General features: G+C 42.7%; 2 protein-coding genes and 8 non-coding genes across 10 annotated transcripts; 4 read left to right on the forward strand and 6 right to left on the reverse strand.

Annotated features, from left to right (window-relative positions):
- Positions 1–87: 87 nt before the first annotated feature.
- trnam-cau (transfer RNA methionine (anticodon CAU)) lies at positions 88–159 on the reverse strand. The gene has a single exon. It is a non-coding gene; the product is annotated as a tRNA-Met (tRNA).
- Positions 160–938: 779 nt separating this feature from the next.
- trnam-cau (transfer RNA methionine (anticodon CAU)) lies at positions 939–1,010 on the forward strand. The gene has a single exon. It is a non-coding gene; the product is annotated as a tRNA-Met (tRNA).
- A 406-nt stretch (positions 1,011–1,416) lies between these two features.
- Positions 1,417–1,488, reverse strand: trnam-cau (transfer RNA methionine (anticodon CAU)). The gene has a single exon. It is a non-coding gene; the product is annotated as a tRNA-Met (tRNA).
- A 161-nt stretch (positions 1,489–1,649) lies between these two features.
- On the forward strand, positions 1,650–1,721 carry trnam-cau (transfer RNA methionine (anticodon CAU)). The gene has a single exon. It is a non-coding gene; the product is annotated as a tRNA-Met (tRNA).
- A 413-nt stretch (positions 1,722–2,134) lies between these two features.
- On the reverse strand, positions 2,135–2,206 carry trnam-cau (transfer RNA methionine (anticodon CAU)). Its single transcript has one exon. It is a non-coding gene; the product is annotated as a tRNA-Met (tRNA).
- Positions 2,207–3,919: 1,713 nt separating this feature from the next.
- On the reverse strand, positions 3,920–3,991 carry trnam-cau (transfer RNA methionine (anticodon CAU)). The gene has a single exon. It is a non-coding gene; the product is annotated as a tRNA-Met (tRNA).
- A 161-nt stretch (positions 3,992–4,152) lies between these two features.
- Positions 4,153–4,224, forward strand: trnam-cau (transfer RNA methionine (anticodon CAU)). The gene has a single exon. It is a non-coding gene; the product is annotated as a tRNA-Met (tRNA).
- A 2,792-nt stretch (positions 4,225–7,016) lies between these two features.
- Positions 7,017–9,253, reverse strand: her3 (hairy-related 3). Its single transcript, XM_057041127.1, has 4 exons — positions 7,939–9,253; positions 7,764–7,859; positions 7,597–7,678; positions 7,017–7,502 (listed from the first exon to the last, which is right to left on the reverse strand). Exons 1-4 carry the CDS (start codon positions 7,990–7,992, stop codon positions 7,069–7,071), a joined length of 666 nt encoding a protein of 221 aa, XP_056897107.1. The 5' UTR covers positions 7,993–9,253; the 3' UTR covers positions 7,017–7,068.
- A 3,236-nt stretch (positions 9,254–12,489) lies between these two features.
- trnam-cau (transfer RNA methionine (anticodon CAU)) lies at positions 12,490–12,561 on the forward strand. The gene has a single exon. It is a non-coding gene; the product is annotated as a tRNA-Met (tRNA).
- Positions 12,562–12,827: 266 nt separating this feature from the next.
- On the reverse strand, positions 12,828–16,103 carry LOC130530108 (taste receptor type 1 member 1-like). The gene is made up of 6 exons (XM_057041004.1): positions 15,922–16,103; positions 15,534–15,831; positions 14,730–15,446; positions 14,411–14,614; positions 14,148–14,268; positions 12,828–13,911 (listed from the first exon to the last, which is right to left on the reverse strand). Exons 1-6 carry the CDS (start codon positions 16,101–16,103, stop codon positions 12,983–12,985), a joined length of 2,451 nt encoding a protein of 816 aa, XP_056896984.1. The 3' UTR covers positions 12,828–12,982.
- Positions 16,104–17,327: the final 1,224 nt, after the last annotated feature.

Consider the following 17,327-nt stretch of genomic DNA (forward strand, 5'->3'; position numbering starts at 1 on the left):
AGGAAATCAGCAGCTTTTGTTGGGTGTAGCTGTGTTATATTGAGCATGGTGGGATTTCTGACTTTGTGGACTTGGTAATAAAAGGCCTAGCAGAGGATGGTTTCGATCCATCGACCTCTGGGTTATGGGCCCAGCACGCTTCCGCTGCGCCACTCTGCTCACAGGGTCACTTAGCATCCCCGATTATCCTGGTTCCTGGTTCCTTTCCTATGCGTTGTGTGCGTTAGTTGACTCAGCATTTTCGGAAACGTGTCCCACAACTGCTGCGTCATCTGTGAACTTGACAATGCGGCTGCTTAGGTGTGTTACACCCACAGATTACACAGCAAAGGGAAGGACCCATCCCTGCAAAAGGGCAAGAAGTCGGTAGCTTGAGAAGCCGCTGCACATCCATGGTCATATCATTATGATTCAACATTCAAATTGCGTGATTTTTATAATTTTGGGTGATTTTTATAATGCTGTCTCCTCTACCTACAGAGGCTGGTTCCAGATATGATGAACAAAAACAGGCTCCTTGATGTGGAAACATTTGTCTGACTGTACAAAAGCACAACACTCAGCTCAGAATCAATGTCAGCATACCGGTGCAGAGCAGCATGTTTGATTCCTTCATTCGGCAAATTTGTTACTTTGGTTGTTTAAAAAATGAAATTAAGCAAACTCTGAGTAAACATGAAGAACGTTTATGTCCTCCTGAATGGGGCTTTCATAGCTCAGGTGGAGGGAGGATGCACAACCTTTTTTTTTGCTGCCTTTGATTAATTTACTTAACTACATTGTCTCTAATTAAATCATTGAAATGTTCTTTATTAGATCATCCTAATGTCTAAAGATCTGTAATCCTTCAGGTATTTATGAAATTGTTCATGTAAAACTTTTTTGCTTGGTGTTTTTTTCTATCTCTTCTTGTTCTGATATACCTGCGAAGTCTGTAGAGCAGAGTGGCGCAGCGGAAGCGTGCTGGGCCCATAACCCAGAGGTCGATGGATCGAAACCATCCTCTGCTAGGCCTTTTCTTGCTTTACCTTAATCACTGCGATGTCCCCCTATTAATAATGAAATAGTCCACTTGATGGACGTGGTCCACTGCGCAGTTTGTGAGGTGTTCAAGCTCTGTCAAACTTCACTGCTACAATGTTCAAGTAAATCATATTTAGCACGTCATTAACATCCAATTTGACAGTATCACTACAGCAGCCCAAACAATCTTTCAAACGTTGATATGCAGCATGACTGGGGTCCTTTTTTAAATGTATACTTTATTTATCTCCCGCTTAATGAGAGTTGACGTAGAGAGTGGTGCTGCAGAAGCGTGCTAATGTTGCTCTTTACAAAAGGAAATCAGCAGCTTTTGTTGGGTGTAGCTGTGTTATATTGAGCATGGTGGGATTTCTGACTTGGTGATAAAAGGCCTAGCAGAGGATGGTTTCGATCCATCGACCTCTGGGTTATGGGCCCAGCACGCTTCCGCTGCGCCACTCTGCTTTTGATGCTTCTCTAGCATATCAGAACAAGAAATTGTTAAGTTCACAGATGACGCAGCAGTTGTGGGACACATTTCTGAAAATGCTGAGTCATCTCGCGCGCATAACGCACAGGAAAGGAACCAGGAACCAGGACGATCAGGGATCCTCTGCGAGCCTGTCAGCAGAGTGGCGCAGCGGAAGCGTGCTGGGCCCATAACCCAGAGGTCGATGGATCGAAACCATCCTCTGCTAGGCCTTTTCTTGCTTTACCTTAATCACTGCGATGTCCCCCTATTAATAATGAAATAGTCCACTTGATGGACGTGGTCCACTGCAGTTTGTGAGGTGTTCAAGCTCTGTCAAACTTCACTGCTACAATCTTCAAGTAAATCATATTTAGCACGTCATTAACATCCAATTTGACAGTATCACTACAGCAGCCCAAACAATCTTTCAAACGTTGATATGCAGCATGACTGGGGTCCTTTTTTAAATGTATACTTTATTTATCTCCCGCTTAATGAGAGTTGACGTAGAGAGTGGTGCTGCAGAAGCGTGCTAATGTTGCTCTTTACAAAAGGAAATCAGCAGCTTTTGCTGGGTGTAGCTGTGTTATATTGAGCATGGTGGGATTTCTGACTTTGTGGACTTGGTAATAAAAGGCCTAGCAGAGGATGGTTTCGATCCATCGACCTCTGGGTTATGGGCCCAGCACGCTTCCGCTGCGCCACTCTGCTCACCGGGTCCCTCAGCATCCCTGATTATCCTGGTTCCTGGTTCCTTTCCTATGCGTGACGCGTGATTGACTCAGCATTTTCGGAAACGTGTCCCACAACTGCTGCATCATCTGTGAACTTGACAATGCGGCTGCTTAGGTGTGTTACACCCACAGATTATACAGCAAAGGGAAGGACCCATCCCTGCAAAAGGGCAAGAAGTCGGTAGCTTGAGAAGCCGCTGCACATCCATGGTCATATCATTATGATTCAACATTCAAATTGCGTGATTTTTATTTCAATTTGCACAATAATTTCAGTAAAAAAGCAATGCCCAAAGTATAATCTGTGCCAACCCTCTTCAACTTTCTATATTAAATACAATGCAGAGTTTTTAATATTCACCTGCAAATGATGTGTTCTAAAACCAGAAAGACCCTGTCATGGAAGATTTTGTCACAAAAGCACTCTGGATACGTTTTTAAATTAAAAAGCCACAAAACACTGATCGGGAAGAAAGTTTATATTGGAGGCACCAAACCTCCAGTACAGGTGTGCATCAGAAAAGTGCCTCCCTGAAGGGAGAATGCAGACAGCACATACAGCGAGCTTTCCTAAGAAGGTGACATTTCCAGCCTGATTGAGGAACTCTAGTTATCTAGTTATTATCTGCTAGTTATTTAAAAACTACAGCAGAGTGCCTGTTATACAGCATAATGCTGTCTTTAAAACAGAGCAGAGGAAGCATAATCTATAACCCAGAGGTCGATGGACCGGAACCATCCTCTACCTACAGAGGCTGGTTCCAGATATGATGAACAAAAACAGGCTCCTTGATGTGGAAACATTTGTCTGACTGTACAAAAGCACAACACTCAGCTCAGAATCAATGTCAGCATACCGGTGCAGAGCAGCATGTTTGATTCCTTCATTCGGCAAATTTGTTACTTTGGTCGTTGATAAAATGAAATTAAGCAAACTCTGAGTAAACATGAAGAACGTTTATGTCCTCCTGAATGGGGCTTTCATAGCTCAGGTGGAGGGAGGATGCACAACCTTTTTTTTTGCTTGCTGAATTACCTTAACTACATTGTCCCTAACTAAATCATTGAAATGTTCTTTATTAGATCATCCTAATGTCTAAAGATCTGTAATCCTTCAGGTATTTATGAAATTGTTCATGTAAAACTTTTTTGCTTGGTGTTTTTTTCTATCTCTTCTTGTTCTGATATGCATGCAGCTGCTATAGAGCAGAGTGGCGCAGCGGAAGCGTGCTGGGCCCATAACCCAGAGGTCGATGGATTGAAACCATCCTCTGCTAGGCCTTTTCTTGCTTTACCTTAATCACTGCGATGTCCCCCTATTAATAATGAAATAGTCCACTTGATGGACGTGGTCCACTGCAGTTTGTGAGGTGTTCAAGCTCTGTCAAACTTCACTGCTACAATGTTCAAGTAAATCATATTTAGCACGTCATTCACATCCAATTTGACAGTATCACTACAGCAGCCCAAACAATCTTTCAAACGTTGATATGCAGCATGACTGGGGTCCTTTTTTAAATGTATACTTTATTTATCTCCCGCTTAATGAGAGTTGACGTAGAGAGTGGTGCTGCAGAAGCGTGCTAATGTTGCTCTTTACAAAAGGAAATCAGCAGCTTTTGTTGGGTGTAGCTGTGTTATATTGAGCATGGTGGGATTTCTTACTTTGTGGACTTGGTAATAAAAGGCCTAGCAGAGGATGGTTTCGATCCATCGACCTCTGGGTTATGGGCCCAGCACGCTTCCGCTGCGCCACTCTGCTTTTGATGCTTCTCCAGCATATCAGAAAAGGAAATTGTCAAGTTCACAGATGACGCAGCAGTTGTGGGACACGTTTTCGAAAATGCTGAGTCATCTCGCGCGCATAACGCACAGGAAAGGAACCAGGAACCAGGACGATCAGGGATCCTCTGCGAGCCTGTCAGCAGAGTGGCGCAGCGGAAGCGTGCTGGGCCCATAACCCAGAGGTCGATGGATCGAAACCATCCTCTGCTAAAATTTATATCTTTATAAACCTCAGAAATGTAATCGCTTTTTACTTTTTTCAACATTATCAACTCCCAGCGTTGGTCACGTTCATGTTTAATCACCAATCACCAATAGAGCATTTTATCGCAACAAGAACAATTTGGGACAATAAACGGCGGATCGGGGCACCGCCGATCGCGGATCCCGCTCCTTCTTGTTTCTGTGGATCCTAAATATCTCCACTGCTCCAGTTTAACGTGGCTTCGGTAGCGGCTGGTGCGGAGATTTAATTTCTGTGACAGAAATTTATGTTATCAACGTGACTTCGTTAAAGCTGTGAAATAATGAATACGAGGCAGAACTTGCTCTGTTAGTTACCATAAAAACAGCTTTATCTGAATTTGTATTTACATTTTGTAAAAAATCTTTAATTTGCCGTATAAAGGCCAATGTAAATTCGTGCGGATAAGTAGCAGAACTCTATTAACCGTAGATTGAAGGGGCCACTGGCTGGGCCAAACAATTCGGCGGCAGCTGTGAACTTGTCCTGCAGGATGAAGCTCACTTCACCCACGTCTGCCCTGTCATGAACGCGTGACTGCAGCCACTATGATGTTAAACAGCGATTCAGTCCCTGCTGCAGTTCTCATCATATGCACGGTGGCACACTAAACTAGGCTGCCCCGACAATCTTGATTGAGTTCATAGAAACCTTTAAAAAAAGCTGAAGGGTTTTCAATGTGGAAGTCACGTGGCGTTCAGGTCGCCTCTCATTAATATCGGCTATAATTAATGGGGGGGGAGGTTAGTAGAGGGTGCAGTAACAACTTATGAGAAAGTTGTTGAGAAAGTATGGTATGAGAAAGTTTGGGCACCCCCTCGGAGGTTGTGTAATAATGGAATCTGACTTCACACAAAATTATCTTGGTGGCATGTCCTTCATTTGCCCATAAGAGCCAAGTGTTAGCTTGATTTCTAAACACAGATTTTAACACAGAAGTATTCATAGTATGCAACTGTGTGAAATTAAATCAAATGTAAAAAATAGGCTGTGCAAAAATGTGGGCACCCTTGTCATTTTGTTGCTTTGATGGCCTGTAACTAATCATCACAAGATAACTGGACACATAAAATTGGTTTGGTGAGCTCGTTAAGCCTTGAACTTAATGACAGGTGCATAAAATAATGACAAAAGGTATTTAAGGTGGCCAAATGCCAGTTCTCATTCTGTTTGACGCTCCTCTGAAGAGCTGCAACATGGGAGCCTCAAAACAACTTTCTGATCACCTCAAAACCAAGATTATCCAGCATTATGGTTTAGGGGAAGGTTACAAAAAGCTGTCCAAAAGATTCCAGCTGCCAGTTTCCACTGTCAGGAACGTTTTGGAATGGCCATCCCAGTCCCCAGATTTGAACATCATTGAGAATCTGTGGGATGACTTGAAGCAGGCTGTCCATTTTGCCAGGTGGAATGGGCCAAAATACCATCATCCAGGATCCGGACACTCATACAGGCTCTTATTTTTGCAGAAGGAGGCTCTACTAAACACTAATATGATTTTTCTATTAAGGTGCCCAAATTTATGCACAGGCCTTTTTTTGTTTTGGGGCATATTGCACATTTTCTGTTAACCCAATGAAACCTCATTTCACTGCTGAAATATGATTGTGTTCATCAGTTATTTGATATATCAAAATTAAGTTGTGAATTAAAACACCCAATGATTGGTGAATAAAAATAATGCCAATTGTCAAGGGTGCCCAAACGTTCTCATCCCACTGTACTTCCACCAAGAAGCGCTGTTTTATGTTGTGCACAGGACGCACAACCACCCCCCCCCCCCCCCCCCGTGGGCGTTTCAGCGATTCTCCTCGCTGCACGGTGCCGTCCACGACCACACTGCTTCTGGAGGATGAAGAGACACTTTATGGCACAACTACTTGGGCAGCGGAAGAAAACGGAGGGGGCTTTACAAAAGGATGAGACAAAAGTTTGCTGTGCTGAGCATATGGCTCATATATTAAAGAACTGAAAAGACTAGCACTGAAAAATGATAAATTAACTACATAAACAGATAAAGCTTCGTTCTAATTGCACTCTGTTACAAACGGCCTCTTCTCTGTTGAGCTTAAAATACAAGTCAGACAAGTCATTCCTTTATTCATATTAGTATTATTTTAAATTTGCCTCCAGGCGTCTTTCTTTTGAAACAAAAACGGTTTAATGGAGATCCAAACATTGAAAATAAAAGTAATATTAACCTGTAAAAAATAATAATTACATTATAATTTAAATGTAACTTTCTGCTCCACCTGTTCACAGAGGAGAGGACAGAGCGTGAAATTATACTGGTCTTTAGCAGAAAATGGTTGTGCTGCTCGACAAGAATCTGATTTCACTGCTACTTTTGCGGTACTTATGCGTAAAACACGCGAAGAATGGAAGTTGCCACAATACCCTGAACTCTCCTGTCATCTGTATCTGTAATCCGCTCCTTTTTTTAGTTAACCTATTTATTAAAAAGAGTTTGAGTTCATGATATGCAATATGACTGCTATGCTTTTTATTTAAAAGGGTGCTTTTTACCCTGGCACCCTATGTTCTGACTCTAATGGCATGACTGTATTGAAATTAAATATTGGTATGAGACCATATTTTCTTTTCAGAACGAAATGACAAACAGAACCCCTTTATTATATATTAGAGTATCTAAAACGACTCATTTTAGGGTTTAACAAACCGAGTTGTGATTTTTGAACATCTTTATTAGGTAAATAAAAAAATACATCCATATTCAACATATTAGGATACTCTAGACTTCTATATAGTGCATTTATAAACATTGAACCAATCTCTAATGTCCGTCGGCTCTACCAGGGCCTCCACATGTGGGGAACATTCGTGCTCTCGCTCCTCTCGGCAGCAGAATCTGTCTCCGTGTTAGCGGGTCCTGCATCATTTGGTGCAGCCTCCGTCCGTCTGCTCCCGGAGCGCGGTCGCGTGTCCTCTGTCGGTAACGCGCTGACGTCAGTGGCCGCCGGGTCGGTCCCTTTTGTTGCCTCGTGCGCCTTCGGCTGAATTCGCCGCTCCTTGTCTCGTGCCGGAGCTCGGCTCGGGCCGCTGTCCGTGGTGCTGATGGCGTCCTCCCCCCCGCGGGGGCGCCACAGTTTAGCGGAGAGCTGCGACAGCATCCAGCGGTCGATCCCGTTCACGCTGTCCGCCATCAGCAGGAACTGGTCGACGTTCGCAGCGCAGCGGCGGAAGCCGCTTTGGTGGTCAGACGACTCGGAAGAGGCGATGTTGCCTGCAAAAGAGGAGGAATGCATCAACCTTTAATGGCCTAATGAATGGCCTGATTAGTTAAACGATTTCAGCGATCAATCTGGAGTTCTACTTACAGCTCTGATGTTTCTGAAGGTTTCTAAGGTGATTCACTGTGAGCTCCAGAATGTCAGCTTTTTCAAGTTTGCGCTTTCGGATCTGAGAGGGGAAGATAAGATAACAATAAGTGACAATAAAAATGAGTCGCAACACAAGTTTTACTGATGCAGGGATATAAACGTACGCTGGTGCTGTAGTAGCTTTCCAAAAGTATTTTCAACTGGTCCAAACACTTATTTATGCGAGCTCGTCTTTTCTTTTCCATGAGCGGTTTGGATACCTTTGAAAGAAATGCAGATTGGGTTAAAATGCCATGTTGGCTTTTGTTTGATTTCTTATAAACGAGTTACGGTACACACCTTTTTTCCACTGACGTGTTTGGGTGGATCTTCGCTGTCTGTCGTTGCTACCATTCTGTTTGCTCTCGGTTTAATCTCTTTCTCTCTGGCGCACAAATGGAGGAGCGGATCCTGAGTGGATTTATATAGCTCTTCGACATCCACTTAACATCTCAATGCAAACAGTCCCGCCTGTCTGTTCTCCTTAAATGAGCAGCCGTGGCGTCACTTGACAGCCGAAGGCTGCAAGGGAAAAGCAATATCAAATGTTGGGTGACTTTAATGTGTTGTTATAAGTCAACTACTCTCAAAATGTTGCTTTCCAACGGCTTTTATTATTCTTTTTACTTGAATAAAAGTTAAACGTCTGCATTCTTTACAGAATAGGCAGGCTAAGTCAAAAAAGGTCGATGCACATGTTCGCGTTGTGATCCAAATACCCGACGACGCATCGTGTGGGGGCATAAAAGCGTAAAAATCTTAAACATGGTTTTTAATCCTTGTGGTTCTGGTTGGCCACCACGGTGTGGGTCTCCTGTATTCAATCTTTTATAGGCGAGTTTCACGCCACCAGGACGAAGGCAGCACCGTGATAATTCCTTGCATGTCATCACAGCGTCTCGATTTTCTGGTGGCCAATTCTTACTGTCCCGCCACCAGCTGACCTGCTTTCTCTGGGGAAAAGAGGTTAGCAAATATTATGCTTTGACTATCAAACACCTGAAATGTAAAGCACACGATTTTAGTGGAGAAAATGTTAACGGTTTTGGAGTCTTTGACCATTGTGCGTTCTTAGCTTTTTGTCTTGGTACCAGCCGCGGTGAGGCACCGAGGAGAATCGCGGGCCGCCCCTTGTCCCCGGTCCCTCACCTCCCGATTTTCCACAGTGCTCGCTGAAAGGGGAGGAAAGCTTGGGAAAGTCTCACTAACTCGAACAATGCTTCGGTTTTACTGCCCTCACACGCACACACTGTGCAGCTGGAGATATTAAACTCACAGAAAAACTGCCACCTATTGCGGATGTTAAACACAACTGTAAATGATCTCAAATTTATCTTTGCGCGTAACACCCGATGACGCGCATTTAGTGTCGCACGGGTCGGTTTGATAGAGACACTTTAAAATTCGGACTGCGCGCATGAAAGGAGGGTCGTGTGTATATATAGCAGCGAGCAATTAATTTTTACTTTCCACTGCTTTGTTGCCACAAACGTGTGGCCATCAAAAGATTCCCTTCCACGTAAGCACCCAAGGATGCTTTAAATTCTGTTTAGGAAAGGAAACTTGGACATTACAACGTAAAATTGGATCGCATGAACTTTTAACAAAGGCTTCAGTTTTCATTCTTTTTACTGACACGATGTATTTGAAATCCTAAAATGTATCAGATATCTCTTTAGAAACCGAATAATTCGACTGCCGAACATCGCACTTCGTATTTTTCCGGTCTCGTGTCCAAGAACAAATTTGCGGGACACAGTCCTGATGTCGTATACTAAAGCATTTAATTGGTATGAAATTTGGCCACGGAGGCTCTCGTAGAGGGAGCCTCTCAGCCGTCCTTTGTCACCCGTAAACTCCGCATTATCTGCATTTTCACGCTTTTTAAAATGTAAACTCAGAACCGTAAAGAGATGATTCCAGCCTGCGTGTCTCGGCATTTCGCGGGTTTCACAGCTGATTTTTCGGTATAATTCCAATTAGTGTTTGGTGTCTGTGGGACAAAGAAGACTCAAAAGAAGGGGGGAAACTATGAGGGCCGACAGCTTTGGAACTCTTTCCCTCCAGCATCACCTGATTCTTCGTGTCATCATCCGTCGATGAGAATGGCTCAAAGAGAAACTTGTGCCTCAAATGGACATAATAATGCAAGTGCCATTAAATGACAAGTTAGGGGTTTGTTTGTGAAAGGAGTCAGGACTTCGCTTCACTTTGACTTTTCAGCCTCAGGTCATTCATTAACCCGATCGGACCTTTGTCATGGATGCCTGCGGCGGGGACACAACAATGCTGCTGTAATAATTGGACTATTGGGAAACTTGTTAACAGCAATTAGTGAAGCAATTATGCAATTACTGCAATAAACTAGGTTGCTGTTTGGAGGGAAACTGAGACATTTGCAATCCAATGGTTAAGCGATTCCGAGGTTCTCTGCCTGTACGTCAGTTACGCAAATAAACACAGATAACATAGAACATGTATGTTTTGACATCAGTCAACTTAATAGAATTGCAAATGCTAAATGGTAACTCTTCATCACCTCATCCATATGAAATTGCTGATAGATAAAGTTACTTAAAAGTGCATTTCAATTTTTAAAGGGACGATATTTTTATTTAATTCTCTACTGAGACGATGTCTTATAGTTCAATAATGCAAACAACTGGGCGCATCGTGCAAATCGATGTAACGCCCTCCATTCAATGAACCTGCAGGCAGAACTAGTGTGACCGAAACGCTCATTGTGTGCAACAAAAGTCAAAGTAACAAACGGGTGCATGCACAGATTTATACTGAAAAAAATACTGGAATATACAGTTTTTGCTATAGAAGGCCACGCGACGGCCCAGTTGACGAAGCTCTGATCAAACATCAAACAGAAATAGCGTCATGAATTTCTATAGACTGGTCTCCGGGTTATTTAAAGACTTCTTACTTTGGTCGGAGCGCACAATGGCCGCTGTTTGCCTGTGTGTGCAGGGGTTAGGGCATGAAAAGACCAGAGGTGCGCATTAACATCGCTTAAGGTCCTCTCGAGGGCCGAAATGAACTGACTGGAAAGTAACTTTATAACTCGCTGGAGGATGAAGCTTTTGTGGAGCTCCACGCTGAAAGACACAAGTGGCGAACAAAAGGGGAGCGCTATTGTTAAACACTAAAGCTCATGGGCATTGATGCGCCTTGAATTGCAAAACATCTGCCATTTACTCTGGACCACTCGAGCACGATTTGAATGAGAATAAACGTGAAGCCTTTGGAGCATTTAACGATGCGTAAAACAACAGCTACCAGAAGCTCCAGATATGATTTCGAACACGTCACACGTAAAAAGAAACCCCTTTTAGTATTTTTATCAGCGTTATTTCATATTCTGAACAGAAACTCGTATAAAGTTCGGATTATCTTTAGCACTGATGGATTTATGACCATTATCTACTTTAACTTCACCCTCTCTGAGACTAAAAATGAGCCCAAATCAGTTGTCAATTCTTGAAAGAGGACAAGCCTATTGACAGTGAGGTAGTGCAGTGGGTGTATATGCAAGTCCACTTAAACACGAGTGTATTTGCAATTATATTTGTTAAAAACACCCATGTTAATTAGAGAAATTAAACCACATGTGCCTATGAGATCCTCAAGAGGAACTGGTTGGCCCAGTTTCTAAAGGCAAATCCCATATGGCGAGAAAATGGTCCACTTTTTAAAAACTTGGTATGCAAAAGAGCCAGTTGCTGGCCAAGTCTTGTTTCCCAGGGTTTCTCCTTTATGTGACCATAAAGGAAAATTGAAAGGTACGAGTGAAAAAGCGCGGGGCGTTCCTCTGATTTTCCTCGCTCCATATTTTGTAAATCACATATCCCCCAGAAACTCAGTTTCCAAACTTGTAGCATATATGATATGATAAAAAAAACCCAGAAAGATGAAGGATATATAATTATCGCATTACTCTTAGCTCCGAAATGATAGTTTAATAGATTGTTACTCATTGATGCCAGTCATAAATTCATATTGTTTAATGGTTAAAACTCCATCTTAATTCTCGTTTGATTTGGAGGAGCACATTGATATCTACTTTAGGCTTGTGCTTGGCAACGTGTGTGGTGAGTGTAACTCTGAAATTGGTATGAAATCGACAATTTGTTGGCGTCAGCGTCCACCTCTCCCGGCGCGCCATATGCCATGCTAAGTGGCACTATTTACCAATTCGTTCCTACTTTCACGGTCCGGCCTCCCCTTCTCTTCTGCAGGAAACTGAATAGCAGCAACAAAATGGCAATTTACCTTGTGTAATTGTCACATACCCCCCGCGGCCGCGGCTCTTTCCGTTTCATTTAGTGGGGCACCGTGTGTCACGGCGGGAAACTTTGACTTTCAAATGGAAACACAGAATGTGCCGGGCAGCGTCTCCCCGACCTCATTGTCAACCTTTTGTGACCCTGTCCCGGCATCAACTCAACGTCACTCTGGGAATTCTAACTATGCATTTTGGATTTAATTTCCAACACTGTATACTATTTTCCCAACGCTTTTGTCTTATTTTCGTGGATAAACTGCAGTTAGTGAGTATATTCATTAAATGTTACAGATCAAAAAAACAAAACTATTCATATAAGTTGTTGGCAAGAAAGTTGTTCATTCTATTAAAATAATTTAAGTAAATATGGAATAATTAAATATAATCATGGATTAATGATGTAGGATAATCTGTTAATGATGTTGCACAGTTTCCGAAAATGATGGGTCATCTTGCGCGCTCGAAGTGAACATTTGGAGAACATCTGAAGTGTGTAAATAACACATAAGGAAAGGAACCAGCAACCAGGATGATCAGGAACACGTCCTGTTCCAGTCAGCAGAGTGGCGCAGCGGAAGCGTGCTGGGCCCATAACCCAGAGGTCGATGGATCGAAACCATCCTCTGCTAAGCGTTTTACCTCCCTTACATTAGACTTTATTTTATCAATGCGATGTCACCCTATTATATGAAACAAAGCCAATGCATCTGACTACTAGTGCAAAGAATTAGGAATACTTTTTAGATGATAAGATTCACAATTTTCTCTTATTGTTAAGCCAGTTATCTAGACAAGGTTTAGCTGAAAAATACTGCAGAGATATTATGTCTAAAATCTTAAGCTGTAAAATTTAAATGCAGATAATTTTCTAAACTAACAAAAAACATTGATCGTGCTTGATTTATTTATCTTTATTCAACCAGTATTTGTGGAGATATGGTGAAATATTTGACATCAAGCTCTATGTAAACCGTTAAAGCTACACATGAAATGTTACTTGAAAGTAATTGTAATGTTTAGTAGATATGCAGACAGTGCCACTGAAGGCAGCTACTGGCTAATAGTCTTGGTGTAGTCCTGAATCAGACCTTGGAAGTACTTCTGTGTGTTCTTCTGAGGCTGAAAAATGATGATGTAACATTTTGGGAGGAAATACCACAACAAAAAGGAGTAGATGCTGGAGAGCACCGCCAAAGCGTTCAGTGAGTGAATGTATTTGCCTTGGTAAAGCAGGGACGCAGTGGTAAATATGACCCAGGTGAGGATCAGCAGGAGCAGGCAGAAGGTTATCGCTTTGGCCTCGTTGTAATTTTTTGGAAGGTCTTTGCCCATGTAGGAAAAAATGAAGCAGAGCAGGCACAACAATAGAAGTAAAACAAATGAAACAGATGATGTTTTAAGATTCATGAAACATCCAAGGATGATTTTGTCTGGGTAAGAGACAATGTCCCTGAAGGGTGAGGGGGGGTCAGATGATACGCTGACAATGATCAGAAATGCCTGAATGACAAAGGTGACGGAGATGACCAGCCACTGACCGTGATACTTCATCCACCAGCTGTGGGCTTGGGGGAACTTGGCAGCTATTTTAAAAATGCTGACGATCTGAAAGGAGCGGACGACAAAGCAGGCGAGACAGACAGTGTAGAATAAAACAAAGGGCAGGAATCTTAAAACGCAAAAGGCAACAGTCGGTTTGTCAAAGAAGAAGAAGATGCTGATGCTACAGAGACTGAGGCAGCCCAAGATCAGAAAGCACATGGGTCCCCCGGCAGATCGGACCACAGGCGTGTTGTAGTTGATAGCAAAGAGAACACACATGGCTAACGTGAGAGCCAGCAACAGGCCGGCTCCGACCAGGATCACGACCGCCACTGTGTCCGTGAAGGCCACGTACTCCACCGTCCGCGGGAGACACGATGTGCTTCCTGCTGCAGACCACTGGTGCTCCTCACAGTCGATGCAGTTGAAGGGATCCTCTGTTTCAAATAGAACAACAGGTGCTGAACAAAAAGCCTATTTTTTTCTGTGAAGACTGAAATCCAAAAATAAAGACATCATAGATCACACCGAAAGGGGGATTTGTTGTTACAGCTCAGAGGAGCATTTTCATTGGGATGGTTAAATTTGGGAATTTCATTTATGAATGTTGATCATAATAAGCTGTCATATTTTTACTCTAAACTTTTAACCGACTTAAAGGAGATGAACTCACTTGTTCTGTTGACAAAAGTTCCATTTGGACAGATTTCACATTTGAAACAACATTGATGGATTCCCTCTATCCTTTTTGCATACCCCTCTTTACAGTCCTTGGAACACTGGGAAATAGGCACCTGTGCATGACAACGATCGTTTAAAAACTCATCAGTAGTCCTAAACTGAATTAATGTTGTAGATGTGCCGTCACCATTACTTACATTCATAAGTATTTCTCAACACATACAAATTATCTGGACCAAGGAAAACAGGACTTACTTCTTTTGAGTGCCACTGGATTTTGCTGTCATTGATGAACATTTTGACCGAAGGGTAAAACCAACAGGTGCCGAAATTCTCTGGGTCACCGGTCTGGTTCCAGAACAACACCGCATAGGAGCCAAACCTGGGATCACCATTCTCATCGAACTGAACTCTCTCGGTTAAGAGTGTAAAATTTGACTTCTTTAACTGGGCTAGAAGCTGGAACAGACAGATTACAGTATGAGGAATTGGTGTCAACGGACCTGGACATTTATGAGTTGGCAGTGATCCTAATTATTATGTATATTAGATTTAAAATGATTTGTGTGCTTACCATGGGTGGCGATATGGGAATGCCATTATCACATTTACCAAAGTCACAGTTTAAGACGTTGTGCAAGGCGTGAGCAGCGCTGTAGACAGCAGAATAAACAGAAAACGAGTAAGAAGGGTCCGCATCTAGGATATCAGCGCTCTCTTGACTGCAGTTGTAAATCTGGTTGCAGAACTGCTGCTCGGTGCTTTCACATCGATTCCCCTTTTTAACCGAATAAAGAAAATCTTCAAAACCAGGAATCGTCACCACGGGCTGGGACACCCCGATCACGGTTCCGATGTTTTTGATTCCTTTCTCCTTCGGGAGCTCCTTGTTTAGAGACCATGCTTCTCCTGCTATCCACACCTTGCCCGTGACATTGTGCCGTATTGCTGCTTGAACCAGAGGTATAGCGTGCCACTGGGAAGCATAAACCACGATAAGGTTAATCCTCTGGGCATCGATCTGGTTAAATATTGATAAGTAATCACTGCTGTCAAGACTGTGAGTGTACGCCAGGCAGATCTCAGTGTCCTTTATCTTCTCTATGAAGAGTTTAAGCCCATCGGTGCCATAATCATCACTGCTGTAAAGAAAGGCAACCCACTGCCACTTGAAGTACTGCAAAATTTTTACAATCACTTCCATCACTTTTTTGCTGGAGTGCACTGTTCGCAGGAAAGAGGGAAATTTGGCCTTTTCCGAGAAGATGGAACTTGAGGATCCATAGGAGATCTGTTGAGAGGTCACAAACAACCGGTTTTCAATAGAAAGTGGCGTTTAGAGGTGGTGACCATATTAGGAAAGTGGGGAACCATGTACCAGTGGGATGAAATCAGACATGAACAGTGGGGCCACAGTCAGCGTAAAGGTGCTGCTGAAAAGACCGAGCACTGCTACCACTTTGGACACATTCTTGTTTGGTACATTCCAAGGTTGGATCACATTATTGACCGAGAGTAATTTGAAAACGTCCGAAAAGCTCTGAGCATCCGTGCAGTGGTCAAACACCTCATAACCGAGAGTTACATTCGGCAGGAGGCTCGTGGAGTTGTTGATTTCCGCCACGGCGAATCTCATCAACTGAAACCTTCGATAGTTTGACAAAATGAGGAATTTACTGCGGAGAGAAAAGAGGAGAGGACTGAAAGAACTCACAACTGTCAGTTGATTGAGCGAGGGCATGCATGAAAGCCATTGATGAACTCACCTGGAGCAGTTCATGGTTTGTGGTCTGTCATGAAAGGTTGGGAAGGCTTCGTAATGGATTTCAAAAAGGCCACCAATCAAATAATCTCCTTCCAGCCTAAACTCTGAGGCTGGGACAGTGCACTGAGCCAGTGGATACAGAACACATCCCAGGAGACACAGGCAAGCCAGAGAACATCCCATCTTTCATCCAACTAATCTAATGTGCACTCTGATATCTGGCTTCTGCTGTTATTAGCCTCTCATGAGGCCTAAACCTCAGCATGATTTCCATCAAGCTGAGGTTGAAATACTTTAGGACATGGTTGAATGACAATTCACAAATAATTATGTAAATCATTTAAATCTTGGGGAATCATTGAGGGCATGTCCGAATTTTTAATATTTTTATTAAGGTCTATGGTCTTATCGTGCTTTTTTTTCTTCTCAATCTTTAGAGCATCTCATTATCTTGATATGGATTTCACCAGAAGCATCGCATTTTCTGAATTGATCCCCCACAGAAAAAGTTACAATTATTGTTGGTAGTGAGCATAGAGAGCTCTGAAAGCATGGGTGTTTTTCTAAAAACATTCAAGTTCTGCAAGTTCTGCATGTCAGCAGAAGAGAAGAAGGCCTGGATACTTCAGACAAAACAGACGAACCTAAGACGAAGGGCCAACAAAGCAGCTAACACTGAAGAAGCTCAGCACATTATACTTCTGTAAAAAGAAGGTATTCTTTACAACAATGTTCATGATGACGCATCAAACGCAACCTCGATCCATGGATTCAGTGGTTCTTCAATTTTTTAAGGTCATTTCTTTAAAAGAACTGAAAGCTGAACTCTTACTGAAGATGGTTTTAGTCACAGAGTTGTTCGTGATAACAAATACATGCTACAGTGAGCTTAAAGGATGTCGGACAGAGTGATATGCAAATACAAACAAATTAAAGTAATTCAACCCAGCATGCGATTTGTTAGGGATATGCACCCACACACTAGCATGGGCACCCTCAGCTAATAGGAAATAGAATAAATTGGTAGTTGCACAAAAAAGTCGGAAAAGACATTTCCAAGAATCTAACCAGGATTTAAATTCTCTTCTGAGGCTTAAGCAGTGTTCCAAATATTCCAGTCCCCTTCAAAACATAGTTGGTGTACATAAGGTCATGACTGGATGGCCAGACATTCTCCTTCAAGTATTTCTGGTAGAGAAGATTTTTGGCTTCATCATACAAAGCGAGTAGTCCCGGCAGTACTTTGAACCTCAGAGCTGCTTTATTTTTGCTCAGTTTCTTATTGTTCAATCAGGAACACTGACTCTACGCCTACTGTTCTTTAAAATTTTGTTATGGGATTTTTTGAGACATGACAATCCACTGCACAGTAGGTTTATGACAGTTCCAAGATGTCTCTGTGGTCTA

Source organism: Takifugu flavidus, chromosome 8 (assembly GCF_003711565.1).
Source record: "Takifugu flavidus isolate HTHZ2018 chromosome 8, ASM371156v2, whole genome shotgun sequence".
NCBI classification, from domain to species: Eukaryota; Metazoa; Chordata; class Actinopteri; order Tetraodontiformes; family Tetraodontidae; genus Takifugu; species Takifugu flavidus.